General features: G+C 48.7%; 1 protein-coding gene across 1 annotated transcript in view; it reads right to left on the bottom strand.

The window, feature by feature from the left end:
* Positions 1-10,264: 10,264 nt before the first annotated feature.
* tmem150b (transmembrane protein 150B) overlaps positions 10,265-13,123 on the bottom strand; it is a 77,736-nt gene continuing 74,877 nt past the window's right edge. The window contains exon 7 of the mRNA XM_060849222.1: positions 10,265-10,449. Within this exon, the coding sequence (XP_060705205.1) occupies positions 10,265-10,449 (185 nt within the window). The remainder of the gene's footprint in view (positions 10,450-13,123) is intronic.

Genomic DNA, 13,123 nt, shown 5'->3' with positions numbered 1-13,123 from the left:
GGAGCAGGAGAATCGACGTTTTGGGCAGAATGTCCCCGATCAAGAATGATGAAGGGCTCTTGTCCAATGTTGATTCTCCTGCTCCTTGGATGCTGCCTGTCCTGCTGTGCTTTTCCAACAAAACGCACTCAACTCTGATCTCCAGGATCTGCAGTCCTCACTCTCTCCCAATTACAGTTTGGGCATTGTATTGCATTTGTTCAGTTAATTCAACATGGGCCCAAGCTGCTGTTTCAACATGTTAGACATACAGCATGCTAACTGGCCCTTCAGCCCCACTCATCCCCGCTGACCAAGCTTCACCAAACTGCACTAGGCCCATTTCCCTCTAACCCTTTCTTATCTGTCCAAATGTCTTTTTAAATGTTGTCATTGAACTTGCCTCTACCATATCATTCCATACATGCATTGCCCCCAGTCCTTTTTAAATCTTTCCCCTCTCACCTTAAACCTATGCCCTCTAGGTTTGGACTCCCCTACCCTGTGGAATACCTTGGTTATTCATCTTATCTATGCATCTCAAGATTTGATAAACCTCTAAGGTCACCCCTCATCCTCCTATACTACAGGGAGAAAAGTCTCTGCTTTATTCCAGCCTCTCCTTATAACTCAAGCCCTCTAGTTTCTAATATTCTTGTCAAACATTCTCGTGCCCTTTTCAGTTTAATTACATCCTTCCTATAGAAGGGCGACCAGAATTGTACACACTACTCTCAATGTGGCATTATCAACATCTTGTACAACTGTAACATGACCTTCCCACTCTATACTCCATGAACTGACCAACAAGGACAAGCATGCAAATGCTATATTCTAGGCAAAAGTGAGGACTCCATCCACCTATTCCATATCCTGCCTACCTGCGACTCCACTTTCAAGGAACTATGAACCTGCACTTCAAGCTCTCTCTGTTTGGCAATTGGTCCCAGGGCCTTGCCTTTAAGTGTATAAGTCCTGCCCTGATTTGCCTTTCCAAAATGCATCACCTCACATTTATCTAAATTAAACTCCATCTGCCACTCCTTGGCCCATTGGCTCACCCAGTCAAGGTCCTGTTGTGCTCTCAGTAACCTCCTTTGCTGTCCACTACATCTCCGATTTTAGTAGCATCAATTCAGACTAAGTGTTACTGCAGTAGTGGAAGGTAATACTGTTGGACTCATTAGGGTCTAGATTAGAGTGGTGCTGGAAAAGCACAGCAGTTCAGGCAACATCTGAGGTGCAGGAAAATCGACATTTCGGGCAAAAGCCCTTCATCAGGAATAGAGGCAGTGTGCCTGCAGGGTGAGAGAGGGGGTGTGGTGGGGAGAAAGTAGCCTAGAGTACAATGGGTGAATGGGGGTGGGGATGGAGGGGATAGGTCAGAAGGAGGGTGGGGAAAGGTAGCAAAGAGTACAATGGGTGAGCGAGTCTGTTTCAGGACATGATTGAAGAGCTTCAGGGCAGAGGAAATGACCTGGGAGTTGCAGTGGGAGAGGGACTCCCTGAAATTCTTGTAGAGAGAGGAGGAAAACTTCTTCCAGGCAGGCATCCTTGCAAGAGGATTCGCAGTAGGGTTAAAATCAACGAGGTAAAAACATGAACTGTCATACTGATTAGGTGTAGAGTAGATGTGGTCTTGATTTTTAAATATTTGCTTTCTCTGGTGACTGGCATTGTCTATTAACTCAAGAAAGAACATTAAGTGCTGGAGATCTGGGACAGAACCTGCTGGAGAAACTCAGCAGGTGTGAAATTTTTGTGAAGTCACTGGACTCTATGTTAATGCTGTTTCAGTTCTCAGCAGATGCTGGCAGACCTGAATTTTTGTTTTCAGGGCATTTACTGCATTTCCCAAGTTGTCATAACTGAGTGTCTCAGTGAGACACTGTTTCTGAAGGAATTTGGGTTCCCCACATGGGAATGGGATGCTGTGTACAGATGGTGGCCTTCATTAGTAACACAGTGGGGGGGGGAAGGGGGGAGGGGAGGAGGAGGGTGGAGGGTGGGGGGGTTAATAATCTGACAGTTGCATAATCTTCTCTGCAACTGTACATTCTATTTTGAATCTTTAAAGTCAAGTGGCTTGGGGCTTTTATTCCTGATAATGTTTGTCAGTGAAACCATGAGGGTCATCGATTGGGGGAAATAGCTAAGATCTTCTTCCCTGGGGTGGGGGAGTTTTAACTACAGGGCACAGGTTTAAGATGAGAGGGGAAAGATTTAAAAGGGACCAAGTGTTTCACGCAGAGGGTGGTGCATGTATGGAATTCCACACGAGCCACTGTTGTAAATAAAACTCATGTCTATTTTTAAATCTCTCTGCTCTCACCTTAAAAATCTGCCCCCTAATCTTGAACTCCCCCACCTTAGGGACAAGGTACCTGCCATTCATCTTGTCAATACCACTCATGATTTTATAAACTTCTATAAGGTCACCCCTCATCCTCCTAAGTTCCAGTGAGAAAAGTCGCAGTCTCTCCTGATAACTCAAACCCTCCATTCCCAGCAACATCCTGGTAGATCTCTCCTGAACCGTCTCCAACTTAATAATTTCTTTCCTATATAACCTTCCTATAACAGGGCGACCCAGACTGGACATAGCATTCCAGAAGAGGTCTCACCAATGTCCTGCACAATCTCAAGTGTAACAGAAAACTGAAATAGTCCTCACTCCAGTTGGTGTTTGTGACTTTATCATGGGAGGGGAAGTTGGAGGTGATGTTATTCCTGTGCATTGCAGCCTTTCAACTTCCTGATGTGTGAGGTTATGTTTGTAAAGTTGCTGCAGTGTGTTAATGTATGAGACGGACAGCAGAGGGAGTGAGTCGGGAAGGCGGCGCACAGAGTTCCAATCAAGCTTTGTTCTAGCTGGTGTCAAACATCTCAAGTGTTAGAAACAAAACTAGAAATTGCTGGAGAAGCTCAGCAAATCTGGCAGCATCTGTAGAGAGAAATCTGTAGAGAGAATACCGAATGGACTCACAAACTATTAACATTCGTCTGTACCTGGGTTTTTGTTTTTGCTGCTGTTTACCAAGTACTTACTTATCTATGCTACTTAACTCTGTGATCTGTCTATATTGCTCGCAAAACAAAGCTTTTCACTCTGCCTCAGTACACGTGACAATCAATTCAATTCAATTCAAATCAGAGTTAATGTTTCAGGTCCAGTAACCTTTCCTCAGAACTGATGGTAGCTAGGGAGAAAATGTTTTTTTATGCAGAAGATAGGGTGAGGAGAGGGGGGGGTAAGAAATAAACAATTGGTGGAGATAGAGACAAAAGAGAGAGAAGAGCAGGTGGACAGACAAATGCGTGGATAATAGTCAGCCTGGGAGGGTGATTAGCTGCTATTAGTGGCTAACAATGGGTTGTGCATAATAGCAGATCATGTGATAATAAGTTGAAAATGTGTTGCTGGTTAAAGCACAGCAGGTCAGGCAGCATCCAAGGAATAGGAAATTCGACGTTTCGGGCATAAGCCCTTCATCAGGAATGAGGAGGAAGACAGCTTCTTCAAGGAAGGCATCCTTGCAAGAGGATTCGTAGTAGGTTAAAATCTTCGGGTAAAAAAATGAGGTCTGCAGATGCTGGAGATCACAGTTGAAAATGTGTTGCTGGTTAAAGCACAGCAGGTCAGGCAGCATCCAAGGAATAGGAAATTCGACATTTCGGGCATAAGCCCTTCATCAGGAATTTCCTATTCCTTGGATGCTGCCTGACCTGCTGTGCTTTAACCAGCAACACATTTTCAACTGTGATCTCCATGTGATAATAAGGCCTGGTGTGTGGGGGTTGGGGGAAGGACCTGGGAGAAGGTCAAACCCTAAAATTGTTGAATTTGATATTGAGTCCAGAAGGCGGAACACCTCTGAGCAGGAAGGGAGATGTTGTTTTTCCAGCCTGCTCTGAGCTTCGCTGGAGCACCTACAGCAAGCCTGAGACAGAGAGGTTAGCCAGCTGGCTTGTTCAAGTTGCAGGAAACTGGAAACTCATTTTTGCGGGCAGAACGTAGGTGTTCTGCAAAGCAGTCACCTGGTCTACACTTTGTCTCGCTGTCGAGAAGACCCACATTGAGAGCAGCAAATGCAGGCGACTTTGTGGGCAGCACGGTGGCACAGTGGTTAGCACTGCTGCCTCACAGCGCCACAGACCCGGGTTCAATTCCTGTGTGGAGTTTGCACGTTCTCCTCGTGTCTGCGTGGGTTTCCTCCGGGTACTCCAGTTTCCTCCCACAGTCCAAAGATGTGCGGGTCAGGTGAATTGGCCATGCTAAATTGCCCGTAGTGTTAGGTAAGGGGTAAATGTAGGGGTATGGGTGGGTTGCGCTTCGGCGGGTCGGTGTGGACTTGTTGGGCCGAAGGGCCTGTTTCCACACTGTAAGTAATCTAATCTAATCTAGATTGAGTGAAGTGCATCTGGAAGGCGTGTCTGGGCCCATTGGATACTGAGGGTGGCTGTTGGGAGTGAAGGAGGAGTGGGCTAGGTTGTCCGGGAGGAATGGTCCCTGCGGAAGGGGGAGGGGAGGGGAATATGTGCCTGGTGGTTGCCTTCCAGTGGAGGTGTTGGAAATGGCAGCTAATGATCCTCTGGATGTGCAAGCTGGTGGGATGGTAGGTGAGGACAGGGAAGACCCTATCACTGTTGCAGGAGGGAAGAGAGGGGGTGAGGGCCAAAGTGTGGGGCTGAGGGCTGAGTCAACTCTGGCGTTGGGGAACTTGATGTCAGGGAAGGACATGGCCATTTCGGAGACCTCCTGTCAAAGTTGGAATCATCTGAACAGTTTTGACAGAAATGGAGGAACTGGGAGAATGGAATAGAGTCTTTACAAGAAGTAGGGTCTGAGGACGTGTAGTCAAGGTAACTATGGGAGTCAGGCAAATGTGAGGACTGCAGATGCTGGAGATCAGAGTCAAGATTAGAGTGGTGCTGGAAACGCACAGCAGGTCAGGCAGCATCCGAGGAGCAGGAAAATCAACGTTTTGGGCAAAACTGTTTCCTGATGTTTCCAGCACCACTCTAATCTTAACTATGGTAGTCAGTTGGTTTGTAGTGGATATTGGTGAACAGGCTATCCCCAGGAATGATTTTAGGGTTTGAGGCACTTTCTCCCATGTCCTTACCCCAACCCCCATACACCAGGCCTTGTTATCACATGATCAACTACTACCCCATTAGCCTTCCCCATTACAATCACCATTAGCAGCCACTCATTCTCCCAGGCTGACCGTTATCCACTCCTTGGTCTGTCCAATTGTTCTTCTCTCTGGGCTGTCATCCACCTCTTTCCCCACCTTATCTTCTGCATAAAAATAACAACTTTTACGCTAGCTACCATTAGTTCTGAGGAAGGATCACTAGAGCTGAAGTATTAACTCTGATTTCTCTCCACAGATGCTGCCAGACCTGCTGAGTTTCTCCAGAAATTTCTGTTTTTCTCAACCTATCCGATCATTCCTCATAGCTCAGAGACTCAGGGCCAGGCAGCCTCCTCTGCTTTTCATGTACACATCATGAAGTTTCTGTTATTTGTGAGAGTTTAATAGCAACCATTGAATAACATATAAATTATATAAATACAATTTATTCTCCACAGCATTTTCTTCAAAACCTGTTTATGTTGCAATTGCTTTAGAATCTTGTACACAATGTAATTACACAAGGTGTCTCTCTCTATCTCGATTCATATTGTAGAATATGATTTTTTTAATTCATTCATCTGATAAGGATGTTGAAACCTTCGCTTAACTACTTTCATTCACATACCCGCAGAAACTCTTGCTGTCTGTTTTTATGTTTCTTGCCAATTTACTTTCAGAATCAAATTTCTCCCTTTTTAGATTAGACTCCCTACAGTGTGGAAACAGGCCCTTCCACCCAAGTATTCCACATTGACCCTCCGAAGAGTAACCCACCCAGCCCCATTTCCCTCTGACTAATGCACCTAATACTATGGGCAATTGAGCACAGCCAATTCACCTGGCCTTCACATCTTTGGACTGTGGGAGGAAACCGGAATACCCAGAGGAAACCCACACAGACACAGGGAGAATGTGCAAACTCCAAGGCTGGAATTGAACCTGGGACTCTGGTGCTGGGAGGCAGCAGTGCTAACCATTGAGCCACCATGCTGCTCGCTCTCGCTGGCTTCAATCCCAGTCAATCCTTGTGCCATTGGCTACATAAACCCTCCCAGCCAGTATCTGTCGGTTGCTGCCTGGATCCTGATGCGAGATCTCCCAATGATGTTGGTGCCTGGTGGACGACATGTTAACCCGCGAGGCCCCCCTCTGACTTTGTGAAAAAGGGACAGGGGTTTTCTTGCTGATATCCTAGCTAACATTTAACATCCAATGAAACACTACAAAGAAGACATTATATGGTTATTATTGCATTGCCGTTTGTGGGATCGTGCTGTGCATTTGCCCTTCCATCAGTGAGTTTGCTTTCCCATGCTGGCACCGGGCAATTGTTGAAAAGTGTGGTGCTGGAAAAGCGCAGCAGGCCAGGCAGCATCCAAGGAGCAGGAGCATAGGCACCTGGCAGTTCAATTTTGTTTTTTCTTGTTGTTAACAGCCTCACCTTTACCTCCCTCTGTCATCTCCTCCAGTCCTACAAACCTTTAGCGGGTCTCTGCACTGCTCTGATTCTTACATTCTGCTCACTCCTTATCTTTATGTTCCCACCACAGGAGCCAGCACCTGTAAAAATGCAAAGCCCTGAACTCCTGTAATCTTCTCTCTCAATCACTCTAACCCTCTAACCTTCCTTACTCCGACAGGCCGGTCGGCACAGAGTTAGTGGGCTGAAGGGCTTTGTTCTCTCCTGGCTACCTCGCTGACTCAGTATAAAACTGACTGCTTTCCTGAAACATGTGCTCGGTTGCCCTATGTCCATACGTCAGCTGTTGTCAGTTTTGATTTGATGACCTCCTGCCCCCTCTATGATGCCCTCAGAGTGCCAGTTTGTTATGGGAGTTGATCTTGTAGCTGGCAGGAGAGTGTTCTGGGTCCACACACAGGGGCACATCCTGCGCCCCCCAAGGTGTAGCCACACTTTGAGGCAAGGCGTGTGATAGAGATCAAGGACACCAGAGCAAGATGGAAACACAAGAGGTGGACAGCCCCAGATCAATCACAGACCGGTCACTGGGGTGACCTGTCCCTCCTCTATGTTGTTTACCCAAAGATTTTTACTTTGGCTGGTCAGCCACCCTCCCCCCTTAACCTGTACTGACTTCACCTCTATCACTCATTCCTCTCTCTTTCATACACTCCTCTCTCTCTTTCAAACATACACTCAGGCCTCTCCCCCAAATTCCCCTGTCTCTCTCTCTCTCTCTCTCTCTTTTACACACACTTATGTCTTTCTCTTTCTCACACACACTCCTCTCTCTCTCGTTCTCACATACACACACTCATCTCTTTCTCTCACACACACTCCTCTCTCTCACACACACAGACTCCTCTCTCTCTCATACACAAACTCCTCTCTCTCCCACACACTCCTCTCTCTCTCATACACAAACTCCTCTCTCTCCCACACACTCCTCTCTCTCCCACACACATTCCCCTCTCTCTCACACACTCCTCTCTCTCTCCCACACATTCCTCTCTCTCAGACAGACTCCTCTCTCACACACACAGACTCCTCTCTCTCCCACACACTCCTCTCTCCCACACACTCCTCTCTCTCACACACACACGCACACTCCTCTCTCTCTCTCTCCCACACACTCCTCTCTGTCTCTCCCACACACTCCTCTCTCTCAGACAGACTCCTCTCTCTCACACACACATACTCCTCTCTCTCCCACACACACACCTCTCTCCCACACATTCCTCTCTCTCTCACACACACACCTCTCTCCCACACACTCCTCTCTCCCACACACTCATCTCTCTCTCACACACTCCTCTCTCTCACACATTCCTCTCTCACACATTCCTCTCTCTCTCACACACTCCTCTCTCACACACACACACACACTCCTCTCTCTCACACACAGACTCCTCTCTCTCCCACACACAGACTCCTCTCTCTCCCATACACACACCTCTCTCCCACACACACTCCTCTCTCACACACACACACCTCTCTCCCACACACTCCTCTCTCTCACACACACACCTCTCTCCCACACACACCTCTCTCCCACACACTCCTCTCTCTCACACACACACACTCCTCTCTCTCTCACACACACTCCTCTCTCTCTCACACACACTCCTCTCTCTCACACACACACTCCTCTCTCATACACACATTCCTCTCTCTCACACACACACTACTCTCTCATACACACACACACTCTCTCTCTCTCTCTCTCTCACACACACACACACACACTCTCTCATACACACACTCCTCTCTCTCACACACACACTACTCTCTCATACACACACTCCTCTCTCACACACACACTCTCTCTCTCTCTCTCACACACACACTCTCTCCCACACACTCCTCTCTCTCTCCCACACACTCCTCTCTCCCACACACTCCTCTCTCTCACACACACACGCACACTCCTCTCTCTCTCTCCCACACACTCCTCTCTGTCTCTCCCACACACTCCTCTCTCTCAGACAGACTCCTCTCTCTCACACACACATACTCCTCTCTCTCCCACACACACACCTCTCTCCCACACATTCCTCTCTCTCTCACACACACACCTCTCTCCCACACACTCCTCTCTCCCACACACTCATCTCTCTCTCACACACTCCTCTCTCTCACACATTCCTCTCTCTCACACATTCCTCTCTCTCTCACACACTCCTCTCTCTCACACACACACACACACTCCTCTCTCTCACACACAGACTCCTCTCTCTCCCACACACAGACTCCTCTCTCTCCCATACACACACCTCTCTCCCACACACACTCCTCTCTCACACACACACACCTCTCTCCCACACACTCCTCTCTCTCACACACACACCTCTCTCCCACACACTCCTCTCTCCCACACACTCCTCTCTCTCTCACACACACTCCTCTCTCTCTCACACACACTCCTCTCTCTCACACACACACTCCTCTCTCATACACACATTCCTCTCTCTCACACACACACTACTCTCTCATACACACACACACTCTCTCTCTCTCTCTCTCACACACACACACACACACACTCTCTCATACACACACTCCTCTCTCACACACACACTCTCTCTCTCTCTCTCACACACACACACACACACACACACTCTCTCCCACACACTCCTCTCTCTCTCACACACACACTCCTCTCTCTCTCACACACACACACTCCTCTCTCACACACACACACACTCCTCTCTCACACACACACACACACACTCTCTCACACACACTCTCTCTCACACACACACACACTCCTCTCTCTCTGACACACACACAGACACACACTCCTCTCTCTCTCACACACACACACGCACTCCTCTCTCACACACACACACACTCCTCTCTCTCACACACACACACACTCCTCTCTCTCTGACACACACACACTCCTCTCTCTCTCTCACACTCACACACATACACACTCCTCTCTCTCAAACACTCCCTTCTCTCACACTCTCACTCCACCCCGCCTCACTGTCTCACACACTCCCTCCCTCTCTCTACTTCCAGACTCTAATGGAGAGTCTCTTCCTAGCTCTGTGAAACAGCCAAATGAGACAAAATTCTGCTGGTTGCCATGACTTGTGACCATTTCAGCAGTGAGTACACGTCACGTGGATTGGTTCAGACTCTGGAACAGCTGAAGGTGGGCTAAGGTAGAATCACATTGATTCAGTATTTGTGCGGCTGTGATTCCAGTCCCTAGCAGGGACAGTGTCAGTGACCCTCCCAATCAGTCCATCAGAACAATTTAATTTGTTCTATCATCGGAATATAGGAGGCCATTCAACCCATCCAGCCTGTCCCTGTATTCGGTAGATTGTGGTGATTCTATCTTAACTCTAGAAAGAGACGGTTACATTCAGTGAACACCATTTCATGGAGCTGGATAAAACTAAGGAGATGGGTGTGTACCAAATGGCTCATTTCTTATTCCCCAAATTCTGAGATCCCTCAAAGGCCTGAGGTCGACTGTTCAATTTTTACACTACAACTATGTGCATTCACGTAGCACCTTTAATGTAATCAAGCGTCCGGCGCCACATCCTGGGATTGTGGAAATCACCTTCACAGTCCAAAGGGAGGGTGAAAGACACTGGTCAGTTCAATTAAGCGTTCTTTTCTGTTTCTTTAAAGTCAGTACTGCAGTCCATTACAGTCCCAGCTATAACTCCAGCGTGGTGGTGGAGTTCTGGATCCTGGCCTTTTCTCGAACGACGTGGAAGCACTGACCGTCAATGTGCCGGAAATCCACGGCAAAGAGCCCGAAGAGGAGCAGCAGGACCATAGCGGCAATCCACTCGCAAATGGCAGCTCCTGACCTCCTCTTCCAGAAGTGCAGCATCGGTACTGGTCGCTGGTCAAGGAAGAAAGTGCATCCAAGGACATTGTTTACGCTCCAGATTGAGGCGGGGGCTTTTCCTCCACCAATCGGTCTCCTTAGGCCGTCTAACTTTATGCCTTGTCCCAGTTTCCCCCACCCCATCCCCAAAGCTCTCCTACCCTGACCCCGTCTCAAAGCTTAAGACTTGTCACGACCCCCTGGCTGAGGGCTGAGCTGGACAACAGACCCAAGACAGTGGGGAGGAGGGCACAGCTGGCCAGTCAGGGACACCCAGGTGAGCTGACCTCTGTGGGCACCATCACAGCCTCACTTGGAGTCCTGACCCCCGCACTGGTGATCCATAGATTCCCTACAGTGTGGGAACAGGCCCAACAAGTCCACACTGACCCACTGAAGAGTAACCCACCCAGACCCATTCCTCTACATTTACTCCTAACTAATGCACCTAATCTACACATCCCTGAACACCTTGGGGCAATTTAGCGTGGCCAATCCACCCTAACCTGCAGATCTTTGGACTGTGGGAGGAAACTGGAGCAAATCCCATGCAGACATGGGGAGAGGCTGGAATCAAACCCGGGTCCCTGGTTCTGTGAGGCAGCAGTGCTAACCACTGAGCCACCGTCCCTTAATCGATTCTATGGTGATCTACTCTAACCATTCCAGACAGGCTTTCTGGTGGGTTTTATCTACCCCCATAGTGTCATCCTCAATCCAGAACCCAGCGGTTTATCAAAGAGTTAACTCAAGCTGACACACGGGCAGGGCCTGAGGCTGTTGTATGTGTACCCAACCTTTAAATCATCCCCTTCAAGACGGCGGCACGGTGGGCTCAGTGGTTAGCATCGCTGCCTCACAGCACCTGGGAATCAGGTGTGATGTCTGCGTGGAGTTTGCACATTCCCCGTGTCTGCGTGGAGTTTGCACATTCCCCGTGTCTGTGGGGAGTTTGCACATTCTCCCCGTGTCTGTGTGGAGTTTGCACATTCCCCCTCCGTGTCTGTGTGGAGTTTGCACATTCTCCCTGTGTCTGCGTGGAGTTTGCACATTCCCCCTCCGTGTCTGTGTGGAGTTTGCACATTCTCCCTGTGTCTGCGTGGAGTTTGCACATTCTCCCTGTGTCTGCGTGGAGTTTGCACATTCCCCCTCCGTGTCTGTGTGGAGTTTGCACATTCTCCCTGTGTCTGCGTGGAGTTTGCACATTCTCCCCGTGTCTGCGTGGAGTTTGCACATTCTCCCCGTGTCTGCGTGGAGTTTGCACATTCTCCCCGTGTCTGCGTGGGTTTCCTCCGGGCGCTCCGGATTCCTGCCACAGTCCAAAGATGTGGAGGTTAGGGTGGGGATTGGTCAGGCTAAATTGCCTTGTAGTGTCCAGCGATGTGCAGGCCAAGGTGGTTTAGCCATGGGAAATACCAGTTGGGTTTGGGGTGGGATGCTCTTCAGAGGGTTGGTGTGGATGGCCTGCTCCCACACTGAAGGAATTCTATGCACAGTGTGCACACAATGTCGTGACTCTGCCGAGCAGTTTTGTTGCACTCACAGAAATCAATTGCTTTGCTGCAGTATCTGATTCATAACTTATAATGTGGTTCACTGTGTGAAACAAAGTAACTCACAAAGTTAATTAACCCTTCTTTGAGTGGGTGATTGATTATTCCCAAACCTGCCATTTCATCATGAGGCTCAATTTAGCGACTAAGGCTATTAGGGAGCTTTGGACATCGACTTAATCAGGTTCCTGAGAACGAATATCTTTCCAAGCTGCTGGGTTCTTCAGAGAATGAGACATTCTGTCACGAAATAACTACAGCATTAACGGAGGTCTTAGGGTGATTGTGTCTGCATGGACTACTCCGAATTAGCAGCTCATGCCCACTCTCCATCTCCAGCCCATAACCCAGCAGCCATTTTCTTTTCAGATGGTCATCCAAATCCCTGCCTCCACCACACTCTCAGGCCGATCATTCCTCGCGGAGAGAAAAGGTTCCCTGGTCACCGTTCCTTCGATCTGTGCCCTCCCGTTCTCAATCCTTACACTGGCACCAGCAAACTCCTGCCTCTATGCTCCATCCAGACCCCTCCCAGATTTTGGAAACCTCGATCCCGTCCAAAGTAAGCTGCCCCACCTTCGCCAACCTACCCACACGAATTGAGATTCCCCTATGGCGTGAACTTGTAGCTAAACTCGGATTCCGGTCAGCGTCAGGCAGTCACGCTGCCTCGCCTCTGGTTCAAAAATCACACACCAAGTTATGGTCCTGATTTGGAGATGCCGGTGTTGGACTGGGGTGGACAAAGTTGAAAATCATAGAACACCAGGCTATATCCTGGATCAGTGGTGCTGGAAGAGCACAGCTGTTCAGGCAACATCCAACGAGCAGCGAAGTCGACGTTTCGGACAAAAGCCCTTCAAATGAAGGCCTGAACTGCTGTGCTCTTCCAGCACCACTGATCCAGAATCTGGTTTCCAGCATCTGCAGTCATTGTTTTTACCTCATTGATGATAACACCAGGCTATAGTCCAACAGGTTTAATTGGAGCATCGCTCCTGGTGTTGTGTGATTTTTAAAGTTATAGTCCAACAGGTTTATTTGGAAGCACTAGCCTTCGAAGCACTGCTCCTTCATTAGGTGGTCCATCAGGTGAAGGAGCGTCGCTCCGAAAGCTAGTACTTCCGAA

This window comes from Hemiscyllium ocellatum, chromosome 33, assembly GCF_020745735.1.
Source record: "Hemiscyllium ocellatum isolate sHemOce1 chromosome 33, sHemOce1.pat.X.cur, whole genome shotgun sequence".
NCBI classification, from domain to species: domain Eukaryota; kingdom Metazoa; phylum Chordata; class Chondrichthyes; order Orectolobiformes; family Hemiscylliidae; genus Hemiscyllium; species Hemiscyllium ocellatum.
This window is presented reverse-complemented; position numbering and strand designations above follow the sequence as displayed.